This window comes from Temnothorax nylanderi, unplaced genomic scaffold (assembly GCF_030848795.1).
Source record: "Temnothorax nylanderi isolate EJ_2023f unplaced genomic scaffold, tnyl_v1.0 TNYL_tig0104_pilon, whole genome shotgun sequence".
NCBI classification, from domain to species: domain Eukaryota; kingdom Metazoa; phylum Arthropoda; class Insecta; order Hymenoptera; family Formicidae; genus Temnothorax; species Temnothorax nylanderi.
This window is the reverse complement of record NW_027249166.1, coordinates 213,495-233,717: the sequence shown is the minus strand read 5'-3', so window position 1 is coordinate 233,717 and position 20,223 is coordinate 213,495. Positions and strand designations below refer to the sequence as shown.

Genomic DNA, 20,223 nt, shown 5'->3' with positions numbered 1-20,223 from the left:
AACGAAGGCTGGCTATGCATCGTTATTTCCAATTAACCCTCACCACGAGCGCAAAACTCTGTAATGAACTATTTAATGACGGGCAATTAAAAGTGAACTTCGTGAACATGGCGACATGGTTAGTGTGTGAAATCACGAGAGTTTTGCACCAATTGTGCATGGGGAAGCGGGCGATATTTGTGCGGACAGTATCTAAATCGTCCCGAGTATCCGGCCTGTAAACTCCTGCGAGCTCATCGACGGCTATGACCGTTTAACGATAGCCAATTGTAAGGAGAGCCCGGAAACATTCTGTCGTAGTTCTGACAAATTAGAAAACTTCTCACGTAACCGTAACCGTGCGGATAAATTGTTGACAACGCGCAAGGAGTGAAAATGGAGTTTGATGAATTATTTTAGCAGAGCTCCTCTCGCTTTCGAAATATCTATTTATTTAGCAAGGCTTTGACGAGATATTTAACGTGAACGTATTCAATTCATGAGACGCTGAAAATGAGCGTCAACAAGGTGAACGTGGTGGTTTCGCTTTGACGCTAGCGTCAACGAAATAAAGTTGAATTTGTTTAATATTCAGCGTTGTCGCTGCATCGTCGTTAATCGTTCCACAGTACAATCAAACATAGACTTCGAAATACGTAAAATATTAATTATTTTCAAGTAATATCTTCAAGTAATAATATTTTATGGATACATATGTAAATAAAAGATATTATTTCTGAAGATTTTTGCTTGTTGAAAATGAGCGTCGAGCGTCAACGTGAAAAGGCACCTTTAATATTAATTATTTTCAAGTAATATCTTCAAATAATAATATTTTATGGATACATATATAAATAAAAGATATTATTTCTGAAGATTTTTGCTTGCTGAAAATGAACGTCGAGCGTCAACGTGAAAAGGCACCTATTCGCGTCATTCGCGTGTTTTTTTTTTTATTTTCTTGCTTCAATTATTTCTTTTTGTTTGTCGTACGCGATATAGTTCAAAGCAATCCGATACAGACCACGATTGTTATGTGCCAGGGCAATAACAATCACTGCTCGTAACGAGATTTCGCGCGGCTAAAAGTGAACGAGTACGGAATTAGAAGAAATTCTATTGCATTTCATATTTAATCGGCTGCGCTCTCGTTTAATTCCGCAAGGAAAATTGCAAAAGTAAAGAGCGTGAGGGTCATTACCGCGCTGTCGTCCTGCATTTTATACTTCCGCGATCTTATGGAATTACATTTATAGCATTAATCTCTATTTCGCAATTTCTCGCACATTCTACGTTGTATATAAGATTCCCTCCTGGGGCGCATCGAATCTAAATTGGTTTACGGGAGTAGGAAATATACGTAAAGAGATTTGGTAATGGTAAAAGAGTGTTATTTGCCTCGTACCAATTTCCAGGTAAACCTTATGTCAGGTCACATCCTTTTCCTTTCAATTGTAGTTGCAAATCTTTTGTGTTTTCATCGGGTCGATCAATCTCATAAAAATGGCTTCTTTAAACCCTTATCGTAACATTTCCATTATCCCGTCATTTCTATGTAATGCTGTTTCTTGTACAGGAAAACTACTTTTACGATTTCTTATTCGAGTATTGGTAACTTTTTAGACGATGGCTTTGTATTACGAGAAAACTTGCTCGATTAATTAGACTATTCCGATAAATTTGATAGTGTTGTCAGTTACACGAAATTAAGTTCGACATCAGATCTATTTTTAACACGATGTATATTTAAAACCTTAAAATATTGGATTTACTTGTACTTAGTCCTTCTTAAATTTCAATATCCTATTTTTTGTTACTGGATTAATGTTTAAAGTAATAAATCGTTTCATACGAAATAGTTAAAGAGACAAAAATTATCATGCAGCATACAACTGGAAAATTATCTGTCTGGCAGAGGTATTAAGAACTTGACGTTAAATTTAGAATTAAGGCAATCAAAATGTAATAAAACGTATGACATAGACCTCGTAAAATTATTGAGTTAATTTATTTTGTGTTTGTACCGAACTTAATCATAATTAATATTTCAAATAAATAAATCAAATTCTATATGTGTAATTTTATCGCAATAACGAATTCAATTAACGAATTCTTATTATTAGTCACTTCTCTTGCAACTTTTCTAAAATATATACGTGAAGGAATATAGAGGGAAAAATATACTGCAAAGGATAAAATTTTTGTTATAAATAAAAAACAATATTTAAAAAAATATTAAAAAAGAGAGAAAGAGAGAGAAAGATATGCCTATATATTTATGCAATTGTTGTAATTTCCCAACAATTTCTGAGTTTATAAAATAATCTTTTAAAATTATATACTCGTAATATTTTACACATTTTGAAATATTGATGACAAAAAGCTATATTTTTCTTTTTGCTTGCTTTTATTTCATAATACGATATTTTGTATTGACGTTGCAATAAGCAAAAATAAACAACGTACGTTGCAATAAGTAATAATATTTATCGATAGACAGGTAATTATCGAATGTATAACTTCTTTACAGGTTGTCAAATACGTCATTGTCTCGCAGCATTTTATTCACTTTGTCGCTGTCGGGACAAAGTGCAATGAAAATGCAATTTAGTTACTTTCTGTTATAGAGGAAAATTTAACCCCTCTCTCTCTCTCTCTCTCTCTCTCTCTCTCTCTCTCTCTCTCTCTCTCTCTCTACTATAAATGGCATTTCGATGAAACTTTGGTGGTATTAAGAAATGGAGAATCGCGATGTACAAACACAATGAGATTTTGCATGTGTGCTCACACGACTCGTATAATTTTTAATTTCACGACTATCGTTTAACGCGGATAGATCTCATAAAATGAAATAAGTATTAAAAGTAAAATTAAACGTGAGTGCGCGATTTTCTCGGATATTAATTTTCGTCAAATTCTTACATCATTACGTCAAGAAAATTTTTCACGAACATAATGGAGAAGTAACGAGAACGCGTTTCGCCTCCTCAGAGATCCCCGAAGACTGTCATTAAACATCGATCCTGTCGGGTTTCCTTGCTCTACGAGGGTCAAGGGATTTACAAACCTTCTAAAGAGAATCTTAATTGGTCAAGTAGAAACCCTAATTACAACAAATGATATTTTCATGGTGTCTATCTTCCATCACCGAGATATGCGCAATACGTTCCTTTCATATAAATTTAAAATTTAAGACAGATATATATATAAAGTGTTAAAAAGAAACAAAAAGATATTCTGATTTTTAAATAAGTCGTAATATGAGTACTAGAATAAGTAGCTGCGTTTCTCACTTCAATGTTCTCATTATCTTTTAACGGCGCGTTATGTATAACAAGCATAAAAATGGAGTAATCTGCAGAATTCTAGGTAAGGTAGAGATATTATTGTATAATGACTGCGAGACGACTGCAAAGAATATTATTTTGCGCACACCGCTGGAAGAAATAAATACGAAGCATGTATCTCGTGTGTTGATAGTACACCAGAAAACGAGATAGACATACTCTCATCTTCAGACAGAAGATATAAAGCCGTAAAGTAACACCGCGAAAATATCCTAGTAAATATCCTATACTTTATGGTAATCGAACAACGCCGCAAGAAGCTTATCTGTACAATGGAAGGTCTCTCGACTATATCTTTCAGGGGTCTGTGGCGTATCTCGTACGGCACAATGCCAAGGGAAACTACGTCGATGGTTATTGTCGTAATGGTGCCCGTCGCGCTAGTGTTTAGCGGAAGGAAAGTGTTAACCCGAGAGTACTCGCGCGAATTCGATTAACGTTAACTCTTTAGTTAACGTTCTGCGAACGTTACGTACCGTATATATAGTCAACTAGGATGATCGGCAATTTCGGACTAAACAATCGCCAAATACCTCTCAACGTTATTTCGATGACGATATTATACTGATTTATATAAATATAATTAATGCGGACGCGCGATATCATAATTATACATTTCGATTTACTCGCTAATGATTTAAAAGAAGCAATTCAATTTGCTGTTAAATTAAAGGATTAATACGCGCCAATCATTTCAATCAAAATACATTCTTGCACCATGCGTACATAAAGTATTCCACAACCACTGAATGATACTTTAACATCGTGTTCTAGAAATTAATTAGATAGAGCGAGAATTTCAAACTGTAGAAATTCCAAAATCCTAATATGAAAATGTTAAATTCACGATTTTCAAGCTATAAAACTAAAATTGATATCAATGGTATCGCGTATAATGACTATTCGCATATAATTAATAATTATAATTATATGCAAATATATTTGATTTGTTATAACTAAATGAAATCATTGATTGTTAATTATTAATTATATTTAATTTGTTAATAAAGGATGAGTGGGCTACAAAGAATTTGGATAAAATTATAATAAGAAAAAATATAATTAATATTTATTAATATAATTCTTTTTCCGTTAAGTAAATTAGTTGGAATAAACGGTAACTGTGGTTATTTCTTGTCGTTTTACCATTTATATTTATGATACATATTATAACGCATATGTAAAAAAAAACTAGGAATATATTGCTTTCTTGCAACAGTCTACATACGTAACCTAGGAAAGAAATGTAGCGGAGCCAAATGCAGGCCTCAAAAATTATTCGAGAGGAAAAATAAAGTCCTGCTGTATTTCGTACCAATTTATTTTTATTTATAAGTAAATATTTTTTTAATAATAAAAAACATCTTTGGATCTCCATGCAATATAAACACCATGAGAGTTATAACATAAAATAAATACATATTTCAAAAATGTTCACGTTTTACTTTTGCTTGTAATTTTATTTTACTTCTTTTTCTTTTTTTAATGTAAGCAACAAACTTAAAAATTTAATCGATTGTAATACACATGTAGAAATGAATATTTTCTAATGGTGTTCTCAAATACTGCTTGAAAATCTTATTATTTAGAGTTAAATATTTGCCCATGTAAAAGCAATGGAATTGTGAAATGTTATATTACCGATATCTCTCTATTCCCGATTCTATTCCATTCTATAATATTCACAGATCCATTGCCTTCGAATAAAATAAAGCATATTTCGTCACTCACCCATACGATGCGCAGCAGCGGAATTGTAACATCACGTTGATCTGTAAAATACAAATATAAAATCTGGATTATAGCAGTGTCCAAATATTATTATTTCACAAAATAATCTTTGCATGCATTAAATGTTTCTCTTTCAAGTAAATAAAAAAATAAAGAAATTATATATAAATTTCTCACACAAAAATCTTTTTTAACTACAAACTTTTACAAAGTTTTATGAATAAAAACTTTTTCTCTAATAATCTTACATAAATCATAAGATAAAAAGAATTTAAACAATTCACAAGTAATATAATAAATTATTACTTACTCCAGAGTTGTTCCGCCGGTGCATGATGCCTCTCCTAGGCCTCTACCTCCTCTCAGGTTGCCAAGGTTCGTTGCACTCACACAACACTCGCGAAAACACTTTAATTAAGATCGCGTGACACTTTGCACGGTACTCCCGAAGGTAAATTAACACAAGAGACGAATTTCGAGTGGCAGAGACGAATCTTGAATAAACCATCGTATACAAATGCTAAAGTTATACGATTGACAAATATCAAAGTAGGAAATAAATTACAGTTCTTAATAGTTAAACGACTCGAGACAGCAATTCCAATTCGAAGTCGATCTGTTCCGTGTTCGTTTAGTTAATGACAAAAATTTGGAGTGACAGTTATCGACGCTATTTTACCAATATAGCCTGCGAGGAGTTAATTAAAGATAATTAAACTCTATGAGAGAGTTAATAATTTCTTTTTATAGAAAATAGTCTCGTCGTACTTGTCATGACTGAGGTATTATCTCGAGAGATAATAATGCGATGTACGAAGCAACTTCTGTATAAGGCAGCTGCCTTATACAAGTGCTAAGGTCAAGGCTGCTCGATGTTAACGGCGTAACGATAAAAAAAGACTAAGGCCGCGGCGGCATGCCGAGCACAAAGACCAAGGCTGCGAACCGAATTGTTAGGAAATATTTAACGCTTCCAAAAATATTCACGCCGTTCCGTACTCCGTATTCCGTTTTTCGAAAAAACGTTTTAAATTAATTTCGATATGCGACCTATTATCTAACACTCCAAGAGTAAAATCTGCATTATTTTATCAATTACGTTACGTATGCCTAAATCAATTTAATATTTTATGTCAATTTTATGTTTTTACATCCCAAGAAGAACAAAATTATATAATTTTAATAAAACAAGACCTTTCCTTTCTATTCTCTGAAAACGAAATTAATGGCCAAATAATTACGATCACGTAATACTTCGTGCGAATTTTTGGAATTATTGTTAGTATGTAGGTAACGCGTAATCTCGCGAAATATACGAAATATTAATTGAAATTAAAAAATAGATTCAAGTAACAAAAAGATGTGATACATCAATTCGGTAATTAGTTATCTCACTAATTCAGAGAAATACTAAATAATTCATGTTTAAATTTACGGAATATTCAAACCGCGATGTAAAATATATCTATTAAAATAAATATCATTATAAAAAAAAATTATTGTTCACAGTAATATTGTAACACACAATAGAAATTTATTATTCCCCTTCGTTTTAATTCCGGCTTCGAGAAAATAAATTGCGCGAAATATTTGATAGATATAGCCATCGTCTCGATGCGCGTCGTTATATCGCAAGAGTTACTACATCGCGCGATCCGACAATTGTTAATGATAATAATAATCGTGATCACGTTTCAGAAAGTAATATAATACACGTACTAGCAATACGACAGAACGACTCGCATTATTGTCTGTTCGTTCGAGCGTCACGGAGGGAATATGTGTTTTTAATAAAACAAGAATTTTTCTTGCAATTTTAACAATTATAAAAATAAAATTTAATCGCCAATTAATTACGATCACTTTTAATTATTAGAACGACGATTGAATGAGACTTCGCACGTTTAAATTTGCGGAAAGTTCAAATTATGCGTGAAATATATTAAAATCTAAGTATCATAGAATGTAAAGAATAATTACTGTAAATGTAACGAAACAGTAATTTATATGTAATTCCCGCATTATCTATCGTTTCGATTGCTGTTCCGAAAGATTAAAATACGCGGAGTATTTGTTTCGGTAGATAACCGTCGCCTCGATACGCATTATTATATCGCGAGAGTTAATTCATATTCTTTTCTACTTGTCGCGATCACTTTTCGATAGTAAGTCGACGACACACGGAACAGCTCCTCCCACAACCTTCTCGCTCGAGAGCCGGCGCGCGAGTGATAGCAGCGCGCGGCGCGCGGCGCGGTGTCCTTGTTTAAGCAGCGCGTAGGCCGTATAGACAAAAACCAAGGCCGCGCGCCAACCGAATTGTTATCGTTAAGAAATATTTAACGGCTCTGTGGAATATTCACGTGCGCGGCGACTTTTTACATCTTACATTTTAGATTAATACATCTCTATTATCGCTCAATGCATTTAACGTTTATTTGAAAAATAAGATTTACTTTCGTTGTGATCGAAAAAGTTTTCGTGTAAAATAATATTTATATTATTATTCTTCTTCTCAAAATTTTGTTGTCTTGCATGATTTTAACAAATTATTTTTGCGATTTTAGTAAATCAAGAAAATAAAATAGATTGTCGGGAAAAATGTGACAATCCACCTTGATTTCTTAGTTCATTAAAATCACAATTTCGCTTCTTCTGAGACATACAATTGAGAAACAAAAATAATAATAAATTGATTCTCATCATTTCCTACCACGCAAATGAATTATTTTATCATCGAAGATATGAAAATGATCCCGATTGCTTGTAATCAGAAAATTACTGCAATTGTGGCATTTTTATATTCGGATTTTCTATTCTAATCAATCTCCAAAGTACACAATTAAAATATTATAAAGTAGATGTGGAATACCTTGTATGTTTAAAAAATTATTAACAATGAGTAAAAGTATTTCAACAAATTAAGGAAACAATCAGAAGTATAATATGTGATAATTACATTAATCTCTAAATTACTTTATCTCATACAATTTTTTTGCCTTCGCTAATATATCTATATAAAAAAACATTATTAAAAAATAATTACTGCAATAAAAAAATTACTGCAAAAAAGAAAATAATTTAATAAATGTAAAATGTATAGAAAAATTTAAAAAATAGTTCCGCAGTAATTAAGAGCTGTAATGCAGTAATTATTTTTCCATGGTCATTTGGACGAGTCGTTACGTCTTTTGAACAAGTTTGAATGAAGATAAGCGCAATCTTCTGCTACGTACTATTTGATGAAAAAATGAGAAAAAAATGTACGGTTTGCAGAATGAATACCGTGAACTGACAACAGATTGAAAGATATAAATGGGAAACGAAAATGCGCGAGCGATTATTCGGTCCGCGAGTATTCTCGGATTGAAGTGACCGCCACTATGCCGAGCGTGCGCCCGCTTTTATGCCGGAACGCACCATCGAATCGCGCATTTTGCGGGAAGCAGCGTGCAGAGAGCGGCTCAGTGAGTCGTAAAATAACGAAGGTGTAAGGGCGGAAATGCAGACGCGGCGAAACTGCGATGCGGCGCAATTAAAACGGGGCTTGGACGCAGAACGAAATGTCCATTTCCTACTCGGCGTTAATTGAAAATGCAGTTATTTATCATGCACGATGGGATACGCTCGGCAGATCCGAAAGGGACGAGGGAAACGATCCCTCGTGGCAGTTTGCCAAGCTGTAATTCGAACGACTTGGCAAAAAGAGATGGGGTCATATTTTACTATATGCTTCAGAAGACACAGCAAATCTGTTATAAAAACTTATTTAGTTGCATAAATGTTTCGATCCGCTTTATTGTTTCACATTGCAGGTTTTATTTCTTATAAATGGGTTAAACTAATTATTTCTAACGGTTTATTTTACGTCTTTTTAAGAGGAATTAGTTTGAAGCGATTTATTTGTTGTATCAAATATTTTATTTTATTTAACTTGATTTAACGGCGACACGGTTATTGTTTTTTTTTATATCCATATAACTTTTATTCAGCCATTGCGTATTGCGTAAATTAATTCGTAAGCTTCGGAAGTAAGTAAAATCTGGATAAAAACTCACGCTAATGCCAGTTACACTTTGCGTTCTAATTTACTTTATTCGCGTACTTTGGATGAGTACCTAATTACCACCGTCGCGTAAACGTAGCATATGAACTTTGCGAACTTTCGTGAGAACTTTCGTTTTATGCGTCAAGTGGAAATCGTAAATCGCATTTCGCGCCGTAAAACGTATCACGTGTGCCGAATAATTTACAGTCACGAGCCAAGAGATGAATATTTTCGTGAATTCCCATTTCGCTTCTTACGATACTAGTGGGATCGAAATAAAGTTCCATAAAATACGATGGAGATTCGAACGCGTCGCAATAAAAATCGACGTTCGTTGGACATAAAGAAAAAACGACGGCAGGTCTTACTTTGCTTTCGTCGAACGAATTCCGTTTGATATATAAAAAGTTAAAGTACGACTGGCGAGAGAGCTAATGCAAAGAGATACACATGCGAGGAACTTAAACCCGACTCACCCTGAAACTCCTTTCGCGCCGCGCTGACGGAAGTGACGATGTTTGCGACGTGACCCAACACCGTTGCGAATAGCAGCAGACCGAAGAACAGCTGACCAATCACAAAGAGATACTCGCCCTTGCTTCTCGGTCTGGAAAGGATAAGGGGAAAAAATATAGAGAATAAGAGATATTAAAGTGCTTCGCTAACGTTGAGCGGCTTGCGTTTTTCGCTCCCACGGTTTTCACGCGACAATTGAACGATTTCATCGCAAGAGAACAGTTTTATGAATGTTCCTAAATATGCACGAATAGAGAAATACGTTTCTTCGACTATGTCATAAAACAATTCTTTTTTACATCTGTTAATTAATCATTCATCACCGATGTCGTCGTTCCAAATGAAAACTAACTTCGAAGAGAAATTCTTTGTCCAACACAAATACATTGGCCGACGTGGAAATGTCTCCGGTATTTTTTCACTCTTTCGCATGAGTTTCTCTATTTTAAGTGCGCTAACAAAAATACTGGACTCATTTATTTGCAACTGTGTGATTCTCCTTTCTTTCTCGATTATACGGTTCTTCATCGAGTCCGAAGGAATGACTTCGGGCTTTATTCTGCATTCACAAACATTTTTATAATTAAATATCCCATGGGCTTCAAATAAAAAAATTTAACAAATTTTGGAATTGCATATATAAAAAATTAAAACATACACGTTGTCAAAGAAAATCGCAGTATAATCGGTATGAATGCATTCTCGATGCTGCATTGCAGAGATCTAAATACCGTAAAAAATTTATGAATTTGGTTATCGGTTATTTGATTGTTTGTCTGGCGGTTTTCTTTTATTTGAGTGGTTTGGATATTTCGCATTCACATTGCCAGCGATTTTTATCACAGCTACATTTTGGTTTAGCGTCGCGGTGCAGCATTATAACGTAGTAGCGGTGACGGTTTTTGTTCGTCGCTTTTTTATTCAAAACTGCAAACGGATCATCATCGCGCGAATCCGTGGAATGTTATATGTGGTTAATGATAGCGGATTCGTGGGAATACCACACTGGAAATACGAACATAGAATTAAAAACGAAAAAAAATCGTTATTTGAATTCTCGTAGCTGCGTATACACGGTCTATATATACTTTTATTATATATATATTAATTTGAGAATAAATATAGTTAATGGATTACAATTGTGCGAAAGCTATTCCCGCGAGTTTCCTTGACGTTTTCGAAGGAAAGTCTCGGATTTGCGAAAGACCAGATGGGTCACGAAATGACTATCACTCAAATTGTTTCATAATACGTTTTGCGACGGCTGAAACGGCAAAATTTCCTTTGTACACGTCCAAGACAAACTGTATATACCGCCATTCCATATTTCATTTCATATGCTATTTACAAGATCAAATGTATCTTGCTGTATAAAAGTAGAACAGCATGAATAAAATTTGCTTAAGCGAATAAGAGTTTGCATATGCGAATAAGGGAATTTCATGAAGAAGCTTTCCGAGCATTGAGAAATGTCTGGTCAAATATATTAACGATATATTCGCCCTAAATTTTCTTGCGTTAACCCGTGTAACATACATGTAACGTCGACGCATAAATAAATAAGTAAATACCTGGGCAGATCACCGATGGTCGTTAGGGCAAGAGTACACCAGTAGTAGCTTTGCAGGTATTGCTTAACAACGTCCGCCGTCTCGGAGTCGCTGAACACCCAGTTCTTACTGCCGAAGCCGTTGTTCTTATAAATAATGTGATAGAGGCACCCGTTCCAGTGAAAGATCACTAGTAAATAATGTATCAAGGAGGTGGAGCGAAACAGATTCGGGTAGTTCGTGTGTCGCTCGGTTCTGTCCATGAACGCCCAGAACCTACGTCAGAGACGGAGAAAGCGGGTTGAGAAAATTGGTGGAAATTCCGGCGGTCGCGAAGCGATAAATTTCAGAATTTCTCTTAGAGGATATTCGGCGGTAGGGAATCACGTGGAGCGCGTTCAACGAACGTGGGACGAACGTGTTTTTAATCATCACGCGTACGACGGGGAGGCTCGAGCTTGTGCCTTCAACAGGTTAAAATATGCTCCTGTCCTTTTTTTCCAATTATTATTTACGAGTGCGGCGAGATTCCGCCGTTCGTGCAATTCAGCGATTTATGGCGCAGCGTGGCGCCGTGATTGAAACAATCGCGATCAATAATTTACAGGATGGACTGTAAAAGACACCGGAAAAAGAAAATATTGAAAGAAGTTCATAATTTTCATTTTTAATTTCAGTGCTATTTTTAATTTCTAAGTTGAAATAAACTCAATCCACTGGCTGTTATTTCAGTATGAGATAACAATTAATGAAAACGTTAAATAGAATGGGTTATTACGTTTACCATATTACATTTGTCTTCTCTTTAGTTCCGACCCCTTTTACCGTCAGTCTTCGTAAACATGTCCATGGTCTGTGTTCTCAATGCCACCATTTGTCACTAAATGTGGTCACTGATTCTGAGTTCCGTTTGCTTAATATAAATGTCGCGTCCACAATGTCAACGTTAGATGGGAGTAGAATACGCACAATTAGTAATAAATAAGCCGGTGCCATCGGTCCTGACAAAATCGAATTTTACAAAGCATTGGCTGCCGGATTCATCGACGCAGAAATCTCGCGATGATAAGTCGCGTTTTTCTTTCACATGTTGTTTCTAATAAAGAATAATATTGAGATACAATACGAGCCACCCCGTTCGTTCAACGTATTTTTTGCGGCACGTCTGAAACGTTGATACCGGAATGTGCAAATGTTTGCGTGTAAAAGATCAGCATCGCGTTACTATGACATTAATCGCGAACTTTCGCAATCTTTTTCAATCTCGCTTTTTACTCCAAGTAAGTCACTTCACTTAATGCTGTTGCACGAGAGGAAATCCGAACTTGCACATTCGAAGTCAATTATGGTAGTCGAAACGAGAAAAGAAATTCGCAACAATGACTTTAGTTTTCGGGTCGGATCCGTATACATGTTTAAATCATTGAAACGGAAATGAAATTTTTATGAGCTGAGGACGTTTTTGGATTCCGCAATATGTATAAGAAAAATTTATTTAAAAAAAATATTTCAATTCGTTGCGCTCCACTTAATGCCGCGCCGAAAAATTGTTGTATATGTCATGCATCATGCATTAAATCTACGATTTTTATAGTATATAAGAATATATGGCATCACATTAATAAGTATGATAAATAAAATATTGGACAAAGAAATGTTATCATAAATTTAGCATTTAAATTTATCGTTTAATTTATAATTAATAAATAAGAGTATCGTAAATTTCGTAAAAGGTAGTAAAAAGAGTGACAATTACCGGTAAATTTTTACGAGTCTAAAACTTCGCAGCATACTGTTAAATCCTATAGATAAGTATAAAAAGTCGAGGGGCAGCAGGCACAGGATGTCTATGTAAAACGTGGTGCTGTTCGTATAATGATTTCTTAATTTCGTGGCGTCGGTTTGCAGCACGCCGTCTTCCAAGTATCCCGTTCGAATGTGAAATACTATGTCGAGCACGTATAAAAAATCCGAGAAGTAGTCCAGGCAGAACCACACCCAACGAGTCTCTCCTGCATTCGCAAGCAAAACAATGCCCATTTTCAATATGTACAACATACGTATTTACGATTAGTATTGATTAATCCTTAACGCCTGATAAATCCTTTTTGAAAGTTAAATCTGCTTTTGAAATATTTCCTTTTTATGCCCGAATTCGTTAAAATCTTTTCATTTTCAATCAGTTATAATGGGTTCATCGGTCGAAAGCTATTGATGCTTCCGTATTGATCACCATTATATTTAACTTGGCTTTTTGTATTCGTGATTGGGAAAAAGCAGCTTCTACAATGGTCTGTATGTGCAAAATATTTCATAGCAATTTTATTTTCTATTTAATTCATATGTTTCAATTCGCGTATCGTTTTATAAATCGCAGAGCTATTGCTCGCTTTGATACTTAATTAAAGTAAACATTACATTTATGATCGTTTTAACAAAAATCTAATTCGTTTAATAAAAGTTCTCAAAACTCTTGAATATAAAATGTTATTAAAAGCAATTTACTTTGGAACGTTTTCATATGGATAAATCAAAGAATACATATCATGACGTAATTTAATAATTTTTCGTGTTCAGGAGCGTTTTAATTTCTATATCCTATCTTATTAAAAGTCTTGTATTTATTGAAATATATTTGAATATGGATCTCGCTTATGTAACATGATATAAAAACTAAATTCTTTTACAATTTCATGATTTAATAAATATCTCAAGAAATTAAATAAATGTACCTTCGATTCAAACACTCAATTTCCAGACTTTAAAAGAGACATCTGTTAGGACATGTCCTACATAAAACGCTCCTGTGAACGCGTTTAAAATTAAAATTCGAAAGAAGTCGTAAGCGCATTGCGGACTAACCATTGATCTCCTGGAAGGCAAACCTATAGATGATCACCCAGAAATTGTAAAGAAAGGCAAGAGAAACCACCATCGACCAATAGTAACAAAGACGTCCCGCAGGATCGAAGATGAAGGACCAATTTGGCGCACCCGTGCGAAAATTCCTCGATCCAGGTGGGCCGGGAAAGCCTCTACTACCGCGTTGCTGTTGCTGTTGTTGCGCCGTGTACCTCCTGAGACAGTAATTCAGCGCGAACGTGCGCTGATTAATTACTTTTGTCCCTGGGCACGTTCCGCGACACGCGGCTGTCCATTTTTTTCCGTTACCGTTCGCACTGTGTGCGAGGATTTGCGTATCAATGTGAAAAATTACGATGTGGAAAGTATTGAATGTTCGCAGCAGCCGGAAAAGAGCCCGTGCAATTTTGTACGCGCGCCATGCGGCTTCATCGATTAAAAAAAAAAGTTTCCACTATATTATAGAGGGATTTCCCCCCTGCAATTTTGTTTCCGACAATTCCGTGCTGTTGTAAAGATATTTCTGTTTAAAGAAGCTCCTGGCACAATTAAGCGATCCTTAGGAATGCAAGAAACACCGTCACGGTATTAAATAAACCTCCAAGAAGTCACTTGAATATTTATGATCCTTCACTACAGATTTCTTCGTTACATTCATTTTCCTGAACTTTTACCGCGGATTTGATCTCCCACAAGGAGGGAAATTAGCATCAAATTGAATTTTTCCGCGAATACTCGTTCTTCTCGATATCGAAATATGGAAAAAGAATGGCTCTCAAGGATACGTAAACGAAACTTGATACCCGACGATAATTGAAATCGGTCGCCCGCGCGATTGCTCGCCAATGAAGTACTCACGTTTCAGTGCCGTTGCAGCTACTATTGCTGAGATGATTGACTGATGCCGGTGTGTGGAGGTGCGATTGGTCACGCGAGGACGTGAGCGCAACTGTATATGGCAGCTTGAATCTGCCCCTTAGGTGGTCCCTTCTTCTCGGCTTGCGGCTCAGATCGAGCTCGCTCGCCCCCCGATTCACGTATCCCCCCGAAAGCGAGTCCCGTGACGAGCTGAAGTATCGCTGCGACACAGAATACACCTACACCAATTACGATGTATGAAGTGTCACGAGGCGACGTTACTTTACGACTACGACGTTACTTTATATGCAAGAGTGCAACGACTACAAATTTTTGTCTACAAATGTATATTGTAATCTTTATAAATATCGCATATATATTTATAAATGAGCAGTTCAAAGATGCTGTAAAATATATATCATGGCACAAATGACCATCAGTCTCTTTTATTTATTGAGAAAAATTGGTCATCACTATATGATTAATTTTTTTAAAATAAATTTCACCGAAACTCGCTGTTTTTCCCGCGACCACAGTCGACAATACCGGTTGTTTAATGTACTCATCATATTTTGCTCAATTGCTGGCTACATATACATGGGCAATACATGGCTGGTTATTTTTCATCTCTCGCAGATCCTTTTTGCACATATTTTCCATATCGGTTTTTTCCGTGCAATGTTCGAACCATTAAGATATATGGGTCGTACGCGGTTGTCGCGCATAATGAAACGGATACTGTGAACATTGTTATCCGCTCGCGGGATTGTTATTAAAATTTTTTTTCTGCGTCGAATAGTTTAGTATTAAACGCGCCTGTCCTGGCAAACTCAGAGATGCCTGCATGACGCTTTTTACGAAAGTAAATACAATACCGGTTATTTCGTTGCTTTAATCATATTGAAATAGTTAACTGGTTAAAGCACCTATGTTAGAGGATCTTTTCCTCTATTTTCTTACTTTTCCATTGTGTTTTATTCGTTCTCATTCTCTTTATCTATCCCGCAATGTCGGATATGATAACAATGTAAATTGATTCATATTACATTGCGTGCATATATAAAGTTTATTTATTAAAGAAATTAAATCTTGATAACTTTATGAGTAGGATTTTTAGAAGTTCCTATAAAAAGATTCTATAATTACGTAAATTCACTTTTCTCGGTCGAACTTTGTAGTTCTTTCAACGTGGATAGATTTGAAAAACCGGTAAAAATCAGATTCTGATGGGAAAGAATATTTGACGGCCGACATCGAAGTGTTCAATGACAGCGAGTTCACGCGCAAAATGTCCTCCTCGGGACGTTTCCCCGACGAGTGTGGCAGTGAAACGAATATTTTATCGCGCGATCGCGGGCAGTAACCAACCTGCTGCTGCTGCTGATAGTAGTAGTGGTGAGTGGGTGTGTGTCGGCCCATGAATTTACCGCTGACGAGGTCCAAGAGGCTCTGCCTCGAGGGTAAAACCCCCCTGGACACGTTCTCTGCACTCTTGGTGTCATCCTCCTTCCCCCTGCCGCCGCCCCCGCTTCTACCGTCGCCGGACCTTCCGCTTCTGCCGTACTTTTCGCCCCCGTAGCTCAGGGCGGATGCGGAGCCGCCACTCAGACGATGCCTCACCCCGCCTATGACACCTGCAACATCAAACGGCGGTGGCTGTAAACGACCATTCCTTTTTAATCATATGATGCTTTTGCTAGTTTAGTGCTTTCTCACTCTATCTACTCGTATTTTAAAATATCTCTTTTCGTGGACATCTGCGATTATTGCGATTCTTCAAGATTAAATGAATCTTTTTTGGCAGCTTTCAAAACTTATTGTATAAAGACGTCTGCAATATTGTTTATTGATTATTTTAATAATAACTTTTACACAATCTGTATAATACATTATATTTTCTAAATTCTTAAGAGATTCCTCTACAATTTCTTCTCTTTTACTATTATTCCTTTTACTTCTCTAAGTTCCTTTATAGAATTTATTTCCATAAGATAATTATAAATACGTATATATTTCTACTTTTGCGTTGGAATTTTATGCTTTCTTGTTTTATAATAAGAGATTTAATAAAATTAATATATACCGAGAGAAAGTGTTGTTCCGGTAAGAATATTAAGAATTTATGGTAAAGTGATATCTATACTCAGAAAAATGTTGTAATAAATCTTTGCATCGGTATCATCTGCAGATATAATGATGAAGTGTAGCGTATAAAGAATTCTATTCACAATCAGATATTTCATTTTTCTCATAAGTATATAGGATTTCCTACGTAATGAGGCGGAGTAAAGTACAATGTGCGTGAGAATAACAAAGAGTCTAGTGTGAAAATGTGAGAAATAGAGACTCTTTTTAAAACCTCAGTTATGAATTAAATTCCAACAATTTTGTAATAGGATTTTATTAAGGTTCGTAAAGGAGTTTTTGTAAAAAACTGATTAGAATACTCAATTTTAAAATTTGTAAAGTGTAGCCTTCCGCTTATTGTCTTCAAATTCTCTGTTAAATATGCTTTGTTAAGTAAGTAATATGAATCCACGTCAGAAATAATGCCGACTCGGTGCAACTCAAGGCCAAGCACTGCAAATCTCATTGAAAATGCGAGGAGAAATAAGCAAGTTCCCGCGGAGGTGGAGCATATCCCGGTATTATCTTCGTGCACGATGACACCTGCGACGTCAAAGAGACTGCAACGGAACGGAACGAGTCCCGTTTTCTTGCAGCACGAGATTACGGCTCATCCACTTTTGCTAGATAGTAACGAAGCGTGACATGATAAGGGCGCAAAATCCGCGCGGAGAAAGCTCGCGTTTCGCTCCTGTCGTCCTGTGAATCCGTTAACCTGGAATAAGTCTCGGCGGACTATTTAGTTATCACGCACCGACAGCTAATTTTTTTCTGCGCTAAATCTGAGTTGCGATTTGTTTCTAGTCGGGTAAAAATTCCTGCATATATTTCGGCGGTTTTTATATTATATCTACTGCTGCAAAAGTGACAAATGAAATTGTGTCGTGTTACATTTTCGCACTATAAGCACGAAGAGATTAATTTTGCCAATCAACATGAGACGTTTACAACTTTCTGTTTTTATACAGAAAAAGTAAAAGTGTATATGTGTGTGTGTGAGAGAGAGAGATATATATATAAAAAAAGGTTGTCTCACGCCGAAAGAGGCTCGGATGGAGGAAAATGAGGAAGAGGGTGAGTAGAATAATTAAATAAAAAGTGAATGAAAATACGTGACCGAGATCTATTGCACGAGAATAACGAAGTGTTAGACTCGAGAAACGTCATAACGAGATTCCTGCTCTCCGGAGCTGTTTCGCAAATAATCTCGCGCTCGCGCGCCCAGCGTCCTCCATTAAGGCGGCGGAGAAAAACGATCGCAAGAAAATCTGCGCCGGCGTTCTCCTTCATTACTCTCCTCTGTTATTTTCCCGTTAATGCGATGTAAAATGACACTGTGCAAAACAAGCAGCGAGGAATTTCGTCGAATACGAGTCGAACGAGCTCGCGAATTTACGTTCGATAATGGTATGCCGACGAGTAATGCCTCCTGATGGTTTCAAGCGCCCGGAAAAATAACGGCTGTTTAATTGTTCGATTAATTAATTTTTAATTTATAATTGTAAGCTATTTATTTTTAATAAATTCCAGCTAATTAATTTACTTCTATTTAACTAACTGAATTTAAGACAAGAATGCAATCTAATTTTTTATTGCGTTGCATTTGAATGTGGAAAAAATATTTTATTAACAAAGAATCGATAAATACAAATGACAGATGATTCCAATTAAAGTTGAAAGTGTCTTGTTAGGATCTCACGTCCGAGAGAAAGTGTAGTTTGGTGGGTATAAAAGTAATTGCTTTCTGGCTTCCAAGAGGATTAATAGGATAAGTTTCGAAGTAAGGAAGAACTAAAATAAATTTAAGCACTTAGGCTAAAGACACGTATTGTAAAAAATTGAAAAGCGTTATATATTGGCCATTTTCGATGCGTCGTAAAGGAAATATCAATTATAACTTCAACAACTAAGGAATTTATCATTATTTTAAAATAATATCTAATAATATCTTTTTCATAATATATACACAATTGATTAAAAAGTCTATCATCAAATTTTAATTTAACCCGTACGAGAGAGAAAATCTAAAAGTTCTAATCTTTTCAAAACGGGGCTTACGTTACTCAGAATAAGCGGCTAAAATAATTTTAGATCGACCGAGTCGGAGGTCCTGATGAATAATGCGCAGCACGCCCGACGGTCATTATGGCAGGAGACGAATTAATTTTAGTTGGAAGCCGCGTCGCGAGCGGGTTTATTCGCGTTGCGGGCACGACGTCGCGCGGTCGCTTTGGACGAGGACCATTGTACTGTTCTCTCAAAGACCGACAGTACGCAAATATTGTGTTCGGGTAAACGTACACACGACATACGTACGAACGACATGCGGCACGATATAGCCGTGTCGGCAAGCACATGACACTCCAAACCGAATTTACATGTCCGGGCAACGCACGTTCTTTATACCGAATTTTATTGACCTGGCCTGCTTGGCGGGCTTCCCGGGTGATCCTTTCTGATGGCAATTTGCGCGGCGATGCGCGCGTTGCGCATTTTAAAACGTTAATCAAAAACAAACGGGGGAACGTCGAACCTCATAAACCGCAATTTATGACCGTTATGTGCCGCTCGCGCGAGAGCGGTCCTTCCAGCCCTTTTTCCCGATCTTCGAAACGAGAAATCTTTTATGGATCTCTCGGCGATTTCGTTTCTCGATTTTTTTTTCTTTTGAAAAAGGAGATCGTGCCGAATGGCAAAAAGAAGTTACGCTAAATCGTGATTTATTGCGAGATCGAAATATTATTGCAATGCAGAACATCGCGAAAATCTTGATTTCGAATACAGATTTCATTGGCGCACTAAAAAATGTTTTATGACTACGCGTGTTGCTGGCCATTTGTGTCTCCCGTAAAAAAAAAAAAAGGTTGAGCAAGGTTTTGATAACACTCGGGTGCGTATAAAGCCTCGTCACATATTGCGACATGCATGTACATCTGTAGTTTTAAACGCGAATGAGCTCTCTATACGTGAATGCACGCCAAGTTTTGCGGGATATTAACAGTAACGATTTTGGTAAACTAAAAATTCGGAGTTTGTATGCCACGACAGCATCGTTTCTGGAATATGCCACCTCACGAACGGACGACTTTTCCTCCGCGAAGGATATATTCGCTTTCGAATTTTTGCGAATGAAAATATCGCGATTCCAATATCCGCCTCTCCGGCAGGCTCTCGTCCGCTCTCACTCGCGTAGAAGAAAAGTAAG

General features: G+C 36.2%; 1 protein-coding gene across 7 annotated transcripts in view; it reads right to left on the bottom strand.

Annotated features, from left to right (window-relative positions):
- Nucleotides 1-20,223, bottom strand: part of LOC139775753 (uncharacterized) — a 169,039-nt gene that overhangs the window by 67,153 nt on the left and 81,663 nt on the right. For 6 of the 7 annotated variants that reach the window (XM_071712006.1, XM_071712011.1, XM_071712010.1 and 3 more), the window contains 6 exons: nt 16,260-16,525; nt 14,892-15,130; nt 14,034-14,248; nt 12,928-13,183; nt 11,193-11,447; nt 9,582-9,712 (listed from right to left, as the gene is read on the bottom strand). In XM_071712006.1, coding sequence (XP_071568107.1) covers nt 9,582-9,712; nt 11,193-11,447; nt 12,928-13,183; nt 14,034-14,248; nt 14,892-15,130; nt 16,260-16,525 — 1,362 coding nt within the window. The remainder of the gene's footprint in view (nt 1-9,581; nt 9,713-11,192; nt 11,448-12,927; nt 13,184-14,033; nt 14,249-14,891; nt 15,131-16,259; nt 16,526-20,223) is intronic. The other variant, XM_071712012.1, reaches the window with a different exon arrangement.